Source organism: Pteropus vampyrus, unplaced genomic scaffold (assembly GCF_000151845.1).
Source record: "Pteropus vampyrus isolate Shadow unplaced genomic scaffold, Pvam_2.0 Scaffold1327, whole genome shotgun sequence".
Taxonomy (NCBI): domain Eukaryota; kingdom Metazoa; phylum Chordata; class Mammalia; order Chiroptera; family Pteropodidae; genus Pteropus; species Pteropus vampyrus.
In genome coordinates, this window is record NW_011890108.1 from 129,034 (window position 1) to 149,115 (window position 20,082).

A 20,082-nucleotide genomic window follows, 5' to 3' on the forward strand; every position below is an offset into this window, starting at 1 on the left:
AGTAAATTCTTTCAGCCTTTATACATTTAAAAAAGTCTTTGTTTCCTCTTCATTTTTGAGAGATATTTCATAGGATATAGAATTCTAATTTGACATAATTTTTCTTTTAGTACTTTAAAGATGCTGTTCCTTGTCTTCTGACTTGTATTGTTACTTAAATAAAATTTACTGTCATTTTTTGTTCCTCTACATGTGATTTGTCTTTTTTCTGGCAGGCTTTTATTTTTTGGCTTACAACAGTAAGCATTTTCTAAAAATAGACTTTAGTTTTTAGAGCAGTTGATTCGCAGAAAATTGAGCCAAAGGTTTGGAAGCTTTTAAGATTCCTCTTTATCATGGCTTTAAACAACTTGATTATATGCCTTGGTCTAGTTTTCATTATATTTCCTGTGCTTGAAATATACTGAACTTCTTTAATCTATGGGTTTATAGTTTCCATTAAGTTGGAAAATTTCTAGCCACTTTTAAAAAGTATTTTTTTAATGTCTCCCCTTCCCCTTCTTTGGAGACCCCAATTCCACTTAGTCTGCCTGAAGTCCCATAGCTGTTCACTTTTGTTTTTGTTTTTGTTTTTTTAAGTTTCATTTCGGATGGTTTCTTTTGCCATTGTCTTCAAATTCACTATTCTTTTGCAATGTTTAACCTACTGTTAATTCTGTCTATTATATTTTTCAATTCTAATTTGTTTTTATTCTGATTTGTTCTTTTTATATCCTCTATTGCTGCTCCTTCTTAATATGCTAAATCTTTCCTTTGGGTTCTTCAATATATGGGATACAGTTAAATATTTTAATGTCTTTGCCTACTATTTCTATCATTTGTGTCATTTCTAGATTGATTCCAATTGGTGGATTTTGCTCCTTATGGGTTTATGCACGGCTGGAAAATACTGATTGGACGCCAGACATTGAAATTTTTTTCCTTGTTAGGTGCGAGATATTTTTGTATTCCTATAAATACTGGTGAGCATTGTTCTGGGACATAGAAAGGTGATCCTTAGCTTTTTACTCATATAGAAGATAAACCGATTTAGAAACAGTTGATTCTGCTAGGTATTATTTTTAAGGTTTTGTTAAGCAGGACTGGAGCAGCATTTAATCTAGAGCTAATTGTGCCCCATTACTGAGGCAAGACCTTTATCCAATGTTTTCTATTCTAAATGGTGATGGGAACAGAAAATATTTTGGGCCCTGTGTGAGCTTCAAGGATTGTTCTAATTATTTCCAGTGGTCTTTTCTCCAGCTTTGGGTAGTGTCCTCACATGCATGTGCTACTGAAGACTCAAGGGGAACCCTCTGCAGATCTTTCTCTTTCTACAGCTCTTTACTCTCCAGTATTTGTACTACAAACTAGCTGCTTTGGCATACCCCAATTCACAGCTGTTTCTCAACTCTAGGAGACTAACTAATTGCCCCTCCCTGTGCTACAGCCTGGAAATTCTCTTCAAATAGTATGCTGGTTCAGTCATAGGACTCATCTCACTTGTTTCCCATCTCTTAAGAATCACTTTCCTTTATTGTCTGATATACAATGTCTTGAAAACCATTGTTTTGTATATTTTCTCCAGTGTTTTAGTTCTTTCAGGTGGAGGGGTAATCTATCTAGTCCCTGTTACTTATCTTGACTGGAAGTATAATAGGTATTGCTGTCTTATCTGTGGTATTATAAAATTTCAGGATGTGATTTGATGTGGTAGTCATTCATTCACTGTGCTGAGTACTCATTGAGCCTCTTCCACCTGGAAATCATATTATTCAGATCTGTGAAGTTTTTTTCTATTTTTTTTATTTCCTATTTTTTTTTATTAGTTATGTTATATTGGTCCATCCTGGTCTGATTTTACAACTGTTATCTTTTCTCTTATATTTTCCATCTTTGTATTATTGTTTAATGATCTGGGAGAATTTTCTTAACCATCTTCCAATCTTCACCTATTGACATCTTTTGTTCCGGTAATCTTAAATGTTGATTTTCCAAGAATCATTTCTTATTGTTCCCTGATCATACTTTCTCTAAGAATACTTTTCTTGTTTCATGGATGCAATTCTTCCTCTCAATTATATAGTTTGTGTGTGTATATACTTTGGTCTTCTTCTCCCTATGCTGTTAGTTTCTTCTACATTCCTTTTTTTATCCCCTGTTGTTTTGGCCTCTCTTACGTAAGTGTTTTTCTCAAATATCTGGCACTCCATTGCTGTCTACTCATACGGAAAAGTAATAGTTAACTGGATATAAGTAAGCCTTTTCATTAAAGATGGGGGTGGGGAGTGGGGTACCTAAAGTATTTTTTCAAGGGCATTCTGTTTATCCTGAGAAAAATCTTCCAATCTCTTATCTGAGGGCTTTGAGTCAAGCTATAAATGTTCTGAAAGCAGGGCAGAAGAACGAAGTTTAGTATGTTAACTTTCATTGTATCTGCTTTTTTTTATTTTAGTGCTACACCTTTTTCTGATGCTCCTGACAAAAAAAAGGGGGACCTCTCAGGTTTAATTTATCTTCCAATAAATGTAAACATCAGTTTGTTCTTTTTTCTCCTAGAGGATGGGAGTTATATTTGCATGGGTGTATGAGGTAGAGGAGAGATCCTAAAGTTCCTCTGACATTTCCTATATAGATTTTCAATTAATTCCTCTTCTTTTCAGCCTGTTTATTATGTCCTGCTCATCCTCCACCTCGACACACACAACTGTGTGCCTCTAAATCCTGAGCCTTGGAGACTGAGCTTAAGGAAAACTGGTTCATTTCTCACAAACATTCCCCTCTGTGAATGCTTAGGCTATGTCTTCCTCCACTCTGCTTAGTTGCCACTTCTCTACCACTTCAATCTTCCAAATATGTACTGAAATCTCTTGTATACTACTGTTTCCTCTCCCATTCTCTTTGCCCTTGTGATATTTTTTTTTTCTTCTTTTTTTACTGTCATTTTAGTTGGGTCTGGAGAGGGACAGTAAATAAGAGGCAATGTTTAACCAGAAGATTTTCGTAATATAAAAGAGCTAAAAGTCATGTTGTTTGATAGGTCTGCACATATAAAGTTAGAATGTTACTGTACACTATTCTTTGAATACAAAGATGCTACTGACCTAGCATTAGTAGGAAGCATTTTTTTGACTAGTGGTGACAGATTTCTGCTCAAATGTCCACTTCCTCTTTAGGTCTCCTAGGCACATATAATATCTATTTACAAGAGACTTAGTATAGTTAAGAGGGCAGGGCACACTGGTCATAAAAAAGAGCAGAGGAAAATGCAATTGTTAAGTCTAGTATAAATTTTGCTATCTTTACTGAAATGTACCATTACACCTATCATAAACTACCTCTCATTTTCCACTAGACTGTGAGTAATCTGAGGTCGCATCCTCTACTTATCTTTGTCTCCTGACTTCTAACTCGATATCCTACATAAGAGGAAAAATTTATTAACCAACCCAACCATAAGCTAATAGTTTACTTTTTACATGGCTCTGAACTGCTGACAGAAAAACTATACAATTTCATATACTATAAAAGTGCATGTTTCTTCTTTAAAAAAAAATCTGCTCAGCATCTCACTTCTGATATGCATATGGTTGAGAAAGAAGCTATTTTCGTATATGACCCTGATGACCTGTGCAAGGTAGGCATCTAATTCAAGCTAGGTCAGCTATAGTTCCCCACGCACTCTTAGCCAGTTAGATTAGCTCAGGGGTGAATATCTAAACTAAGACAGACTTAGCACCCTGAGAATCAGTCTCTCACTAGTGAATGAAGCTATAAGAAATAAAGCCCAGGAGCTATTGCAGGCTGTATTTCCTAACACAAAGAGAAAAACCACTCTGAAAATAAGAAATATGATTAGGTATACAGAAAGGGGAAAGACAAGACATATGGCAAAAGAATTCTGGTTCCTGTTGTGTCTAAAGCCCAGCCATATTTTCCAATTTAGGAATGTTAAGTTGAGAGACACATATTAAAGAAAGTTTCACATATGTTAGGAGTACAGAAAAAAAAAGTTAAAGAAGTGAAAATGATTAAGCAGAACTTAAGACGTATTTACGTACATTAGTCCACTTAAAAGAAAATGACACAATATCCTAAAAATCTGTTTAATTCCATGTATTTTTATATAATACACACATATATTATATATGAATAACCTTGGTATTTTAGTAGTCCTGTTAGGAGGAGAAAAGGATACTTTTAAAAGTATCTAAAATAAAAAAGATACTGAAGCATATCTCATATCAACCAATGTGCTGGAAGGATACTGCTATATAAACAGAATCATAGCTTTATAACTCTGGAATCCAAGAACTATAAAGACCAACAACAACAAAAAATCCACAATCATCTATTTAAAAGGTGTCCACCGGGCAACTGGATCACTTGATGGGAAGTAATGACCAGGAAAGAAACTTCTAATAAAATGCACAAAAATTAGTATACTAGGGGGAAAAAAAAGATTCTCAGAATCATTTCCTAACTTCACTAGACAATTAAACAAGCGGGCCGAGGAGAAGGGCCCCTGAGTCATGTGTTGCACAAAAGGTACTTAAAAGAATCATAAGTAGGCCACTACCACATCCTGTAAGGCCACCATCTTTTAGGCTACATTGGAGCTAGAGTCTAAGGGGAAAAAAACAAAAACAAAAAATCATTTCTTTAAAAGAAAGACTCTTCTGTCTCTACTCTAAAAAACTAGTGATTATCCTTTTTTTTCTTTTGACCCGTAACAGCTTCAAATTGGTGAAACTAAACTTGTTCCATCACACAGAAGGGTATTTTCTAGGAAACAGGCAGAAGAGTATGGGCTGCTATTACTAGTCTTAGAATTAGATTTTTAGACCAGAAGGGATATTTACACTTCTAAATCTATCATCTTCATAACCAACCAACCAGAAGTGAAGGTGCACATAGGTTGAATAATTAGATGTGAAAATTGCTTTAGTTAATAAATAATATACCACTCAACACTAGCTAACTAAATAGCACTTTTAAAAATAAGCCAAGATAATGGTCATCACCATTTTCACTATCAAAACTAGACTTGATAAGCCATTTCTCACCTGGACTACTGCAAAATCTTCCTACCTAGTTTCCAACTTCAGTCCAACAAAACCTATTTTCTATACAGCTACCAGTCTCTCCTACTTAAGACAGAAATGTGACCAGGTTTTCCTCCTGTTTAAAATTCTGTAATGGTTCCCCAGGAAACAGAATAAAATCTGAGCTCTGTAGCATGGAATACAAGGCCCTTTATGACCTGCTCCTTGTCTACCTCTTCAGCCTCTTCTACTGTCTGTAGTTTTCTTCATAAATCATGCTATAATTCTCTCTCCTGTTCTGCTTTCAAATCACACTAGACTGTGCTCAGTTCCACCATGACTGTGCTACGAGCAGTCCTGTGGCTGGGCCACTGAACCTCTTTTCTAGGTATGGAACACACTTTTTAACTATCAAAATCCTCCTATTTTCAGTTACTCATCCTTTAGTCTTCAACTCTAATGTAACTTCTTTAGGAAGCCTTCCCAGATAGGACAGACATTTTAACACTAACCCTATTATCGCTTTTCAGTTTGTAAATACGGGCTGTAGTTTTTGATTAGCGCCATGAAGTGCGGAGACACCATCTGCTTTATCACTGTATCTCTGATGATTCCCAGAATACATATGACACATATTAGCAGGGATGTGAAAAAGATTTGTTAAATTAAGTTGTCATAAAAGGCATAATTTCTAACTTTCTTTGTTTTCTAGTGAAACTGATTAAAACCAATAACAAATAACTGAAGATACTCCAAAGTAATTCTTTTTTTTTAAATGAAAATATTAGCTTAATGTAAATTTGTGTAGAATAAAATCATTTATTCTAGGATTATTATGTTTTTTAAAAAATAAAAATATAATTTTTTTCCCCTTATGGACTTCTGTTCCAAGATGACAGACTAAACACACACTGTAGTCCTCCCATTCTACACCAAATCTCTTTATCATGGAACGAAATCTATGAGGAATGTCCATAATTGAAAAGTAATTAGAATAAAACTAGAGAGAAACAGCAGCTCAGGATGTAGGCAAGAGGCTGCTCCTGCACAAGTGTTGGGAGTGGTTAAGCAGGTAGATTTCTGTGTTCTTATAAGCATGAATGAGCATACACACACACAGGGCTCTCTCTCATTCCTAACCCTCAAAGCTTCAGGCCATATTTGTCTCAGCTTCCGGAAAGGATTAGTTAAGTGTGAGAGGTTAGGTTAGAAATGGAGGGAAGAGCCCCAGGAAACAGGAAGAATCAAGGAGCACCCTATTCTACAAACAATCCATCTCTCTCTCTAACTGAAAACTACTGCACTCCTAAATATCCCTCCAAATAGGCTATACAAAGAAACTTTGCAGATGTTCTATTATCAGCTACAAAGCTGAATGCAATTCTCCCCAAACCTGGGACACAAATTCAATGCAATTCTAATCAAAACATCAACAGGTTTTTTTAAAAAAAAAAATACATGATACAAGCAAATTTTAAAATTTATTTAAAAAAAAAAAAAAAAAAAGCACAAAGAGCCAAAAGATCCTGAAGAACCGTGTATCAGATAGCAGATTTCCTCTATCAGGTATTAAGAATTATAAGGCAGTACAGTATTAGCTCAGATACAAATAAGCCAAATGCAATAAAAGAGAACACAGAAGCAGGCCTGGGCATACATGGAAACCTGACAGATAATGGCTAGTCTTGTAGGTTAGTGGGGAAATGATAAAAGTTTCAATAAATGGTCTGGAACAATAGTTAAAAAAATAAAGTGAAAATGGAACTCTCTTTACAGATCCACAAAAATCAAATCCACATAGTTCAAAGGTTTACATTGTAAAAGGCAAACTGTAGAATTTTTAGAAAAACCTAATAAAATATCTTTGACTCCTGGTTTGGCAAAGATTTCTTAAAACACAAAAGACTCAAACTATAAAAGAAAGGGACTGATCAATTCAACTACCAAAATTAATAACTCCTATTCATCAAAAGATATCACTGAAAGGTTAAAAAAGCAAATTATAACCTGGAAAACTATACTTAATAGCATTTAACTGACAAAGGATTAGTATCCAGACTATTAGGAATGTTTATCAATAAATAATAAAAAAAAAAAAAAAGAAAGAAAAATGGGTTAAAGAATATGTCAGAGAGAACACAAATAGTAGATTAACATGCAAATGCAAGTTGAAACCACAATGAGATACCATTTCACAACTCCCAAATCAGCAAAAATTAAAGTCCTGTAATACAAGGATTTGCAAGGATGTTTAGCATTGGGAACGTTTGTGTTCTATTTGTGTTCTATGAACATAAAACAACTTTAGAAAGCAATCTGAAAAAAAAAAAAGTCAAATCAAACATGGGAATACCCTGTAATCCAGCAATTTTACTCCTAAATATACACCTCACGGCAAACTTTAAATCTTTGTCCAGAACCTACACCAATACATTTACATCCTGGCTCAATATAGGCCAGCCTCAGAGATATTGCGGTTTGGTTCCAGACCATCACAATAAAGTGAGTATCACGATAAAGCAAATCACAAATTTTTTTGGTTTCCCAGTGCTTATAAAAGTTATGTTTACACTATTCTATAATCTATTAAGTGTGCAATAGCATTATGTCTAAAAAAACAATGTACATACCTTATTTAAAAAAATACTTTACTATTTAAAATATGCTAACCATCATCTGAGCCTTCACTGAGTTGTAATCTGTTTGCTGGTGGAGGATGTTATCTCATGTTGACGGCTGCTTGCTGATCAGGGTGGTGATTGCTGAAGGTTGGGGTGGCTGTGGCAATTTCTTAAAATAAGACAATGAAGTCCGCTGCATTGACTGACTATTCCTTCCACAAATGATTTCTCTGGAGCATGTGATGCTGTTTGATAGCATTTTACTCACAGTAGAACTTCTTTCAAAATTAGAATCAATCCTCTCAAACTCTGCTGCTGTTTTATCAATTAAGTTTATGAAATATTCTAAATCTTTTGTTGTTATTTCAACAGTCTTCACAGTATCTTCACCAGGGGTAGATTCCATCTCAAGAAACCAATTTCTTTACTCATCCGTAAGAAGCAACACCTTCTCCATTAGTTTATCATGACATTGCAGTGATACAGTTACATCTTTAGGCTCCACTTCTAATTCTAGTTCTCTTGCAATTTCCACCACATCTGCCATTACCTCCTTCACTGAAGTCTTGAACTCCTCGAAGTCATCCATGAGTGTTGGAATCAACTTCTTCCAAATTCCCGTTAATGTTGATGTTCTGACCTCTTTCCATGAGTCACGAATGTTCTTAACGGCCTCTAGAATGGTGAATCCTTTTCAGGTTTTCAACTTACTTTGCCCAAATCCCTAAGAGGAATCACTATCGACGGCAGCTAGAGCCTCATGAAATGTATTTCTTAAATAATAAGACATGAAAGTCAAAATAACTCCTAGATCCATGGGCTGCAGAATGGATGCTGTTGGCTAGCATGAAAACAGTATTAACCTTGTTGCACAACTCCATCAGAGCTCTTGTGTTACCAAGGTGCATTGTCAATGAGCAGTGGTACTTTGAAAGGAATCTTCTTGTCTGAGCAGCAAGTCTCAAGACTGGGCTTAAAATATTCAGTAAACCATGTTGTCAACAGATGTGCTGTCATCCAGGCTTTGTTGTTACCATTTATAGAGCAGAGGGCAGAGAAGATTTAGCATAATTCTAAGGGCCCTAGGATTTTCAGAATGGTAAATGAGCCCTGGCTTCAACTTAAAGTCCCCAGATGCATTAGCCCCTAACAAGAGAGTCAGCCTGTCTTTTGAAGCTTTGAAAGCGGAATGACTTCTATCTAGCTTTGAAAGTCCTTGATGGCATCTTCTTCCAATAAATCTGTTGTTTAGTGTAGCCACCTCATTAATTATCTAGATCTTCTGGAAAACTTGCTGCAGTTTCTACATCAGCTGCTTCAGCTTGCACTTTTATGTTATAGAGATGCCTTCTTTCCTTAAGCCTCATGAACCAACCTCTGCTAGGTTCAGACTTTTTTCCTGCACTTTCTTCACCTCTCTCAGCCTTTGAAGAATTGAAAAGAGTGAGGGTCTCATTCTCGGTTAGGCTCTGGCTTAAGGGAATGCTGTGGCTAGTTTGATCTATCCAGACCACTAAAACTTTCTCCATATCAGCAATAAGGTTGTTTTGCTTTCTTATCATTTATTTGTTCACTGGAGCAGCACTTTTAATTTCCTTCAAGAACTTTTCCTTTGTATTTACCACCTGGCTGTTTGACGTAAAAGGCCGAGTTTTTGGCTTTCGACATGCCTTCTTCATTAAGCTTAATCATTTTTTTTTTTTTTTTTTTTAAGGCAAGGCAACCCTTGGTTGACCTCACAGATTGCAAGGACCTTGTCAGCTTACAATCCCTTTTTTATTTTTTATGCCTACAGCATCTGGTCTTCCTACGTGGTCTCCCATCCAAGTACTAACCAGACCCACCCTGCTTAGCTTCCGAGATTGGATGGGATTGGGCCTGTTCCGGGTGGCATGCCGTTGACATAATCATTTATACCTTTTGATTTAAAGTGAAAGACAAGCACTCTTCTTCTCAATTGAACACTTAGAAGCCATTGTATATTAATTGGCTAAATTTCAATACTGTTGTGTCTCAGGAAATAGGAAGGCCCGAGGAGAGGGTGAGAGATGGGGGAATGGTTGTTAGTGGAGCAGTCAGACAAATCTAACATTTATCAATTATGTTTGCCATCTTATATGGGTATGATTCATAGCGCCCCCAAACAATTACATTAGTAATATCAAAGATCACCAATCACTGATTACTATAATATATAATGTAATGTAGTATAATAGAATACAATGTAATATAGTATTTGCTGAAATATAATAACGAAAAAGTTTGAAATAGTGGGAGAGTTACCAAAATGTGACACACAGACATGAAATAAACAAATGCTGTTAGAAAAATGGCACCGATAGAGTTGCTTGATGTACAGTTGCCACAAACCTTCAATTTGTAAAAAATGCAGTAACTGGAAAGCAATAAAATGAGGTATGCCTGTACACACATAACTGAAACAGAAGTTTCATGAAACAACTCTCACTATGTGAAATCATACTGAGTTTGAGAAACCCCAGCCTAGATTCATGTTTGAGGAAGATATATTAACATGCTGATTGCTGAGTACTGCCTCAGATGCTTGTGAGAGCATTACAGAATAATGATAAAAAGACTACTACTCAGAAATCAGAAAAACTCTTAACTTCACCACACAATTGGCTCTAGGGATTTCAGATAGGACACTACATAACCATTCCTATAAAAGTAGGTCTATATAACCATTCTTATAAAAGTAGACTCTATATAACCATTCCTATAAAAGTAGGTCTTTCTCAAATATAACAAATCTCATTAATGTTGGGAAGCCAACATGGTCCAAACTCTGAAAAATGAAGGAGTACAGAAATTCATTTGACATAATGAGTAGGCTGAGCAACAACCTTAGTTTTACTCTTATCTATCACAGTTTAAAATAAACTAGACTTTCTAATAGTGCCTATATATCACCATCAATTGTTTTCTTGGATCTGTTTATTGTTCTCATCGCATAAAAAAATCAACTTACTATACTTTAATTGAAAAGGTATCGAAACGGGTAACAAAATAAGTTAACTGCGACTCTTGAAACCACTACAGCTATTTACCTTTCTCTGTGCCTGAGAATATAGAGATGATTTTATTCCTGGGCTTTTTCTCCTCTGGAACAGAAGGCAAAGGTTTCAAACTGTGATTAGCTGACAAAGGGTCTTTGCCTCCAGTGCTAAAAATGGTACTGCTCATTCTCACGGGAGGCGCTGGAGGCTTGTCTTCCAGTTCTCCGTTATCAGACATGATTCAGAATTATGATGTGACCTGAAATAGGCAAAAACATACAGTTAATAACAAGGTAAAAAACAGTATGGACAAACACAAAACAGTAATAATCCCCTTCCCTACTCCCCTTCCCAACTTCAACTTAGAAAATGTTATCCATTTAGAGTGAAATTTGCAAAATTCATAAAACTCAACAAGAGGTGAAATTGGTTACCAATACAGGCAATCTCCCCTAACAAAGTTAGTAAATGGTTGCCTGAGGGAACGTCTGAAAAGCCATGTCTGGTTTTAAGAGGATTATGGTAGTTTTGGGAAAGCATGATGATACTAACATATCAAAAACTATGCACCTAGTCTATGGCCATGCCACCCAGAACATGCCCAATTTCTTCTGAGCTCGGAAGCTAAGCAGGGTCGGGCCTGGTCAGTACTTGGATGGGAGACCACCTAGGAATACCAGGTGCTGTAGGCTTAAAAAAAAAATGCACCTAATCAATTGATTCTAAGAATAAATGTTCCACTGAAAACACAGACAACATTGACTCTTAAAAAAAGAGAATTCCTAAGAGGAAGACTATGTCCTAACCAGCCAATCAAAGGATATGTCTGATATATCTCCATTTCTATAGCAGCAGTAGGACATTTGCTATTAAATATATCAACCAGCCCCCACTCCCAATCTGATTTCATGCTCACCAGCCTTGTGATTACAACTTAGCCTTCATATAAACCTTCCTAAAGGATGAGACTGTGCCACTGATGCAATATGTGGTCTCTCTGATATATTGACATCCTAACTACACATGTTGGTCCTTTCTGAATTTTGCAGACAGTGCTATAGAACTTGATCCATTTGGGAACACTGACAAAAATAAATCCAGAGCTTGACTAAAAACCAGAGTATGGCCACATCCCAAGGTTCTGTCATCCTGTGATGCCCTTTTCAGGCAGCCAAGTAACCCCTCTTACTCACATGGCTGAGTGGAAATTTAACCTTCTTACATATACATATTTTATGTCTTTAAAAAAGTGGATCATACACATTTAAAATCAGCCCTAGGCGAGGTGATGCGTAATTTACAGTTGAGTTCTGATGGACTACAAATTTTAGAAAACACATTTCCCTATTAAACTGGGTTTTGATCAGTAATTAGATCCTAATTTATTATAAAGTTATTTAATGCATGTAAGCAAACAAAACTTTGCATATGTAATGAAAAGAATGCCAACTATATTTACATAAAATTAAAAATAATTTATTTGGTTTGAATGCTAGTATGTGAAGGAAAGTAGGTATAATTTGAGAGGAACCAAGGGATAAAGAGATAATTACTCCTAATTCTACTCCAAATCTTACAGCTTGTTTTCCTTGATAGGAGCATGTCACCAGCACTACTATGCATTTGATCTGCCATAATGACAGTTATTTTTCAGCCTACAAAAGATGGAGAATGAGAGAAAATAAAGGGGAAAATAAAATTTCTGGGAATAACCAGCTAGAGAAGGGCGGGGAAAAGGGAGTGAGAAAAGATTTATATCTGTGTGAGAAAGACTGCCTGAAGTAAAATTAAACTACTGGTGGTCAAAGGAAGAAATGGGAGTGAGATCTAGGAAGGTAGTGCAGGTGACATATAGTCGGATGATTCTTCCAAACCAGCTGATCACAAAACATATTTTGTTTTGGGGTGGGATGCAAACAGGATGTGAGTGGCTATTTAAGTGTGGACTGCCAGGTGTGTATTACATGAGGGGACTTATCTATTGGTGCAAATAGAAGAAAGACAAGACCTAGTAACAACACTTTGAAGATTATTTGATGAATTGATAAACCAAGTCTGATGTCATAACATTAAGGCAAAACAGATTAACCCTAGAGCAGCTCGCTTTCATTTTAATCACCAGTGACAACAGAATCAGCAAGATCAGATTTTGGTTGCACGGTAAATGCTCCATATTTATGCATATTAAATTAAAAAATCAGAATAAAATTTCAAAATACATTTGCATGCACATATAAAAGGAAATGCATCAAAATGTTAACAGTTGTTATCCCTGGCCAGTAACTAATTTTAACTTAATTATGATCATCACAGTTGTGGTTTAAAAAAATCAATATAGAACAGTCAGTGTACAGTAATTATTTGGTGTGAACTGACTACAAATTCTGTCCTTAAGGCTGGCTCACAGATGGTACATGACCAGAAACTGCCAGTGCACCTTCAGCTGCATGTTGTCCAGTACTGTGGTAAAGAGCATGAGTTGTGAAATCAGATTGCTTTGTTTGGAATCCTGGTTCCACCATTTATTTGTGTGTTTCAGGGCTCCTTGGAGGAGTGGATGGTTCCAGGCCTGGGACAGGAAGGTAAAAGATAAGCCTAGAGCATCTTAAGTACTTAAAAAGGATTAGTGCATGTCAAAGGACTTAGGAAAGAGTTCCAAAAAGCCAAGGCTAGAATGATTTGAGCAACAAAATTAATAAAGCAGTATTAGATTATAACCCAAAGTATAAAATACATATTATATATATATACACGCATATATGTATACACACACACACACACATATATATATATATATATATATATTTATATTGATACGATAAATATAATGGGGGAGGGAACAAATCTTCCTTACAAAAACATTCCAAATAATAAATATAGATACAACCTTTTCTAGAAGTTAAAGCTTAACTTCCCTCCATACTTGAGTGTAGGCTGGACTTAATGACGCATTTCCAAAAAATATGGAAGGGGTAAAATGACTTTGCAGTAAAAAATCTAGTAAACACTGTGTCAACGTAAGAAATGTCCAAATCTGTAGAGAATTTTAATAAAAATTTATTTGAGCCAAAAGGAGTGGAAGCAAGATCTCAACAGACTGAAGTAAATGCTTCAGAGAATAAGTTTGCAGTTTATGCATTTGAGATTAAAGAGAGAACACAAGGAAGATTATATGAAGTTGGGAAGAAGAAACGGGATGGGATTATAGAATAGTTAAGATTATATGCTCTCTTAGGAGTGGTTACTGGTTTATTTCAAAGGTGTGTTAACCTAGATGCAAAGAAACAATGTACAGGGCTTGCTTAAGGTAAAGATAAACCTTTTACTAAAAAGTTATATGCCTGGGGTGTGACTACCCACTATGACCTGACCAGTTAGAAATTTATGATCAGGTCATTCTGTGAGGTGACTTTCCATAGAACCCCTTATTTCATTACGACTGCATTAATCAGTGATAAGTCATGTTGATATCACTCATCCCCTGATCTAATGGGATGAGAAGTTCACTTCACCTCTGTGGTATTCTTCCTCAAAATCCATAACTCAATCTAATCATGGGAAAAACATTAGACTAACCCAAACTGAGTTCTACAAGGCTCTTGACCATTAGCCCTCAAAACTGTCAAGGACGTGTAAAACAAAAACTGAGAAACTGTCACAGAGCAGAGGAGTCTAAGAAGATATGACAATGTGGTATCCTGGAACAGAAAAAGGACATTAGTGGAAAAACTGGTGAAATCCAAATAAAATCTAGAGTTTAGTTATTAGTAATGTACCAATGTAGGCTTCTTTGCTTTGACATACATTTTATGGTTTATGTAATGCTAACATTAAGGGAAGATGGGTGACAGCCATATTGAAAATCTACTCTTTGCAACTTCTCTGTAAATCTAATACAATCATTCCAAAATAAAAAGTCTATCTAAAAAATAGTAAGTTCCTCCAAAAGTTAAATATAGTTACCTAACATATGACCTAGCAATTCCACTCCCAGTACACACCTAAAGGAACTAAAAACATATGTCCACACGAAAACTTGTATATAAATGTTCATAGCAGCATTATTCTTCATAGTCAAAAGATGGAAACCACCAAAATGCCCATCAATAGGTGAACAGACAGACAAATCATGGTATATCCACATAATGAAATATTATTCAGCCATAAAAAGGAATTAAGTGATGACATATGCTACAACATTGTTGAATCTTGAAAACATAAGTGAAAAAAGCCAAATACAGGAAAGACCACATATTGTATGATTCTGTTTATATGAAATATCCAGAACACGTAAATCCATAGAGAAATTAGATTAGTAGTTGCTAGAGGGTGAGAGGAACGGGATGTGACTGCTAATGGCTATGGAATTACTTTTGGTGGAATAAAAATGTTCTGGAATTAGACATTGATAATGGTTGCACAACCTTGTGAATATATTAAAATCAGTCACTGAATCATACACTTTAAAATGGTAAATTTCTATTATGTGAATTATATCTCAATTTTAAAAAAGAATATTTACTGCACAAAATAAAAATTAAATGCATTAATATTCAGTGTTGCTGCTACTACTATTCTATGAAAGAAGTTAGAGGACTTAGTTCTTTTCTAAGAGTGGAAAAGACCAATACATACTCACTTAAGTTAGGTCATGCATGCCCTTTATCAATATCTGATCTCAACACATACAAATTAAAAACCAGTTTCTTCAAAGTAGCAGTTCTCAAAACATTTTGGCCTCAAGACCCCTTACACTTTTAAAAATATTTGAGATTCCCAAATAATTTTTGTTTATGTGGGTTACATCTGTCTGTATTTACTGTAAGAAATTAAAACAAGTTATTTAAATATTTATTTTATTAAAAAATAAACCCATTACATGTTAATGTAAATAACACTTGAGAAAATAAAATAAAATAAACTCGAAAAAGGTGGCATTATTTTACATTTCTGCAAATCTTTTAAATGTCTGGCTTCATAGAAGACAGTTGGATTGTCTTATCTGTTTCTGCATTCAATCTACTGTGTTATGCTTTGAAGTATATGAAGAAAATCTGGTCTACAGAGATATGTAGCTGAAAAAGAAAGTATTTTAGTAGCTTTCAAATAATTGTGGTATCCCTCAATAACTAAAAGTTAGTTATGGAATCTGAAACCACGGTAAAAAATTTTTTGTACTCAGTTACATTAAACCCATTGACTTTCCTTGCACTTTGAATGGACCTTTTACCCATGCGTGGATTTTATATGTGAGAAACTAATTATTTGGAAAATACTGGTTTACCGAATTATGAAGACATTCTAAATATTTACACATTTCTCTAAGGACTGGGAAACTGTCAAACTCAAGAAAGTAGATGTAACTTTTCTAAAATTCAAATTTTCACTTGAAAGCTTAAATTTTATCGATTGCCAACATCTAAGAGAAAATGTCTGCCAAATACCTAAGTATGAACACCAGAGTTTGTGGGTCAGTTGTTCTTTCAAGTAAAAATAGTATTCCATGAAAAAGGGGATAGTTTAGTTCAATCACATAAGTAGTTTTTTGCAAGACAACCACTGATTTTTCATAAGCTCCTTATACTTCCCATTTTGCTATATACTTTAAAAGTGAACTCAAAAGTAAAAATATAAAAAGATTAATAATTTCATTGTTTCATCAAGTACATACTTAAGTAAACCTGGCTTTAAAAAAAAAAATTACAACCCCATGGCCAATGCCTTCATTTGTGTTAAAATACAGGAAGTTTACCCACCACTGCTTTTGCTCCATCAGTGCAAATGTCAACACAGTGTAAAAGGCAAAGAACATCTTAACGTTATTATGAAAATAGGTTCTGACCTAATGGCCCCTAAAAGGTACCACAGACTACACACTTTGAGAATTACTGCTTTAAAGTGTACCCCAGCTCTATATCTCACTCTCATACCTCCAATTCTTTCTGATGTTTTATTGCAGTGGCAGAAGATCCATATTTATTTCATCCCATATTCAACAGAACATATTTTTAACATGGGAAAAGGTAATCAATAGCTAGATATCCAAGCTAGGGCACAAAAACCTAGTCAAACTTTAACACAATGAATATTGATACACATGCAATGGTATTTACTATATTGTTCTGCTTAACAAAAATCAGAAAGATCAGTAGGCTTTCGTGGGTGAGCCAGAGAAACTAATTGATATTTATATGAAAAACACCACTGAATTCTAAGCAAATGACAGTAAGCGGCAACTTTTAGAACACAGCCTTTCTTTATATACTTTGATTATCAAAACAAAATTCTTTACGGCTCCATTTTAATATACTGTGAAGTAACTTCTCATTTTCTGCAGAAATTCAGTCCAACAGAACTAAAGAAGAGCCAATACATTGTGTTTCAGAACTTTCTTCTTGGTGATCGTATATTATAAATGAAGTTAGATTATCTGTCTCAAGGCAAATCCCAATTAACATGACATACCCTGTAGGAAACACATGCTGAAACAAAACCCAAATTTAATACTAAACATATGAATCACAGATGTCTCTAATAAAATGGCTCAATGACAATTATGGCAGCAACAACAATTCTAAGTGATATGCCGCACGAGTGATTAGATCTTAGTAAATATAAGCACTACCTTTGATACAACATCGATGACTACTCTGCCACCAGCTTAGCTACAGACTTTATCACTTCATCTCAGGGTTTCTCTAACTAGTCTCTGTGTCTTCTTCACCTACTGTTCACAAAAAGAGGTTAGAAAAAGCTCTGACTGGCTTCCTGAAGTTTCTATGCATTCAGTTACTGTTCAGAGAAAGAACTGGTTAAATGCACAGCTACCCATAACCAAAAGACTGAGGACTAAACTCTGGCTAAGGCCATTTACTAGTGAATCAATCTGATCTCAAAGAATGCACCACATAAAATTCTATGCTTCATGTTCCCCAAATATATCAAAGACTTTCTTGGCCTAAATCTTTGTGAATATATTTCTTCATTCTCAAAGTTCCTTCATCCTTTTCTTTTCTAATTTTTAGTTTTCAATTAGAGTTGAATTCAATATTATTTCATATCAGTTTCAGGTGTACAACATAGTGGTTAGACATTTGTATCATTTACAAAGTGATCTCCCTGATTAGTCTAGTACCCACCTAGTACTATAGTTATTACAATATTACTGACTATATTCCCCATGCTGTACTTTACATCCCTGTGACTATTTTGTAATTATCAATTTGGACTTCTTAATCCCTTCACCTTTTTCACCCAGTTCTCCAATTTCCCTTCCCATCTGGCAATCACCAGTTTGTTCTCTATACCTATGAGTCTTTTTTATCCTTTTCTTTATCTAACCAAATCTTTTCATGCTCAATAAAAACTATTCCCTATGTAAGGTCATTCTTATGTACTTATCCCTGCTTAAAATGACCCCTCATATCTTCTGAATGTGAGTTATACAGGAAAATAAATCCAGAGAGTATTAAAGTTGGAAAGGATTAGAATTTATCTGGTCCATTTTCCCTATTTTATATATAAAAGAACTGACTCACCAAAAAGTGGTCTGCCTAAAGTAACACAAATCTAATTACTAACGAAACTAAGTTTCAATTCAAGTTTACCAACAACCATTCTTTGGCAATGAATTATAACTGTGCACTACTAATTATAATTTTGGGTGTTTTTCCTACCCAAGGCTTCAAGCGATTTAAAGACAGGAATTATACTACTACTACCATCACCACTACTAATATACTATTTTACTATCTCCTATAATGTTTAACATAGGATATTTCAAATACTTTCATGAGTCTTACATTTCCCAATACTTTTCTGGTGAGATCCTTGCATGTATTAGACAATAATCTTTACTGATTTATGAAATATACTGTGCCTAGATGAAATATTATTCTTCCTGAATTTATTAGTTCTCTTATCAAAGAGCATTTCACTAGAAAACCAACTATCTTGTATTAACAAAAATATCTTTGAAAAGATTTATAGTTTTCTCCTAACAACCAATTCACAGCCTTAGTCTTTGATCCTTTTCCATAAAGCAATGTATTTTTTTGTGTATTGCTTCTAATGACATTGCTGACTGCCTAAAAAGTGCTAAAAGAGGATAGACAAGGTTCTTTACATCTTATAGTCAGAAATAATAATATAAAATCAATTCATGGTAAAATACCGATTTACCTGTTTTGCTCCATCATTACTCAAGTGTTTTATAAAAAAAAAAAAAAGAGCAAATAATAAGTAACGTCTCTCTCCAAATCTGTTCAAACACTTTTTACTTTTTCTACTTTTCAGTGAAAAACAAGTAGGCGAAACAAAAAGCATGCCCAAAACACACTGTACTCTTCTAACAGGCCTATTGTTTAATTGTGACATGACTCAAAGACAAACAATTTCTCAATTGTCTACTGAAGGAGACTAGGGGAAGCTAAATACACAACAGAAAAAAAAAAAAAAAGAGTAGTGTCTGGAACCAGTCAGTCCGACTAGTAGAAATTACTAAACTTATTATAATCTACTCGGATCATCTATGGTACTCCAAGGACAAACCACATACTATTAAAAAACATGATTTAAAAGCACAATTTTGCTTTGTATTTTTACTTATATTTTATATAAATAACAAATGGACTCTGATTTTCAATACCTTATGAATGTAATGATGCAACACTATTTGATAAGACATCTAACAATCTCTCAGTAAGCTACAAGAGCTCAACACTACTGGCCTTTTATCCCTTTCCTACTCCAAAAGCCCTTTGAGTAAAAGCATCGAAAATATCCCAAATCACTTTAAACAGACAACACACACTGTGAACAGGAAGTTCACAAATTAGAATGAAAGGAGTGTTTTCATTTGGTGTCAAATGCCCACAACATCAGGCCTATTAGCAGCAAAGCCAAAAAAGGAAAAAGGAAAAAAGTGGAAGAGATGTAGAAAACACAATTAGGACACTGGTAAAGAACAAAGGAGAAAAATGAAAAGAAACTCTAATTCGCACTCAAAAAAATAAAGAACTGGATAACATATCGAATCTTTAAAAATGCATGCATAAGCTAATTAAGATGAAAGGAATGTTTCCATAGAGCCCCCAAAGCAAAGTGAAACCAGGAACAAGAGAGTAAGCAATTTACTAATCCAGTTATTCTTAAGGGATTTTTGACTAAGCTCTGGAGACCATAAACTTCCACTTTGATGGCTATCACAGGGGACAGGTGATAAAACCCAGAGTCTGCCTAAATTGAAAAATCTAATAGGAATCCCTCCCACATAAGGCTAAGACTTTAAAGGCTATAATCTATAATACAGTAAACCAAGAAAAAAAATCCATCTGGGCAGAAGAAAACAAAACCTTAAGTATTTTAAGCCCAGTGATATGACAGAGCAGAAAAAAAACCTCTCAGAAATTCTAACAACAA

General features: G+C 34.8%; 1 protein-coding gene and 2 pseudogenes across 1 annotated transcript in view; 1 reads left to right on the plus strand and 2 right to left on the minus strand.

Moving 5' to 3' along the window:
- Positions 1–20,082, minus strand: part of PAK2 (p21 (RAC1) activated kinase 2) — a 78,080-nt gene that overhangs the window by 33,548 nt on the left and 24,450 nt on the right. The window contains exon 2 of the mRNA XM_011386376.2: positions 10,714–10,921. Coding sequence (XP_011384678.1) covers positions 10,714–10,900 — 187 coding nt within the window. The 5' untranslated portion in view covers positions 10,901–10,921. The remainder of the gene's footprint in view (positions 1–10,713; positions 10,922–20,082) is intronic.
- On the minus strand, positions 9,432–9,548 carry LOC111734454 (annotated as a pseudogene).
- LOC111734458 lies at positions 11,236–11,354 on the plus strand (annotated as a pseudogene).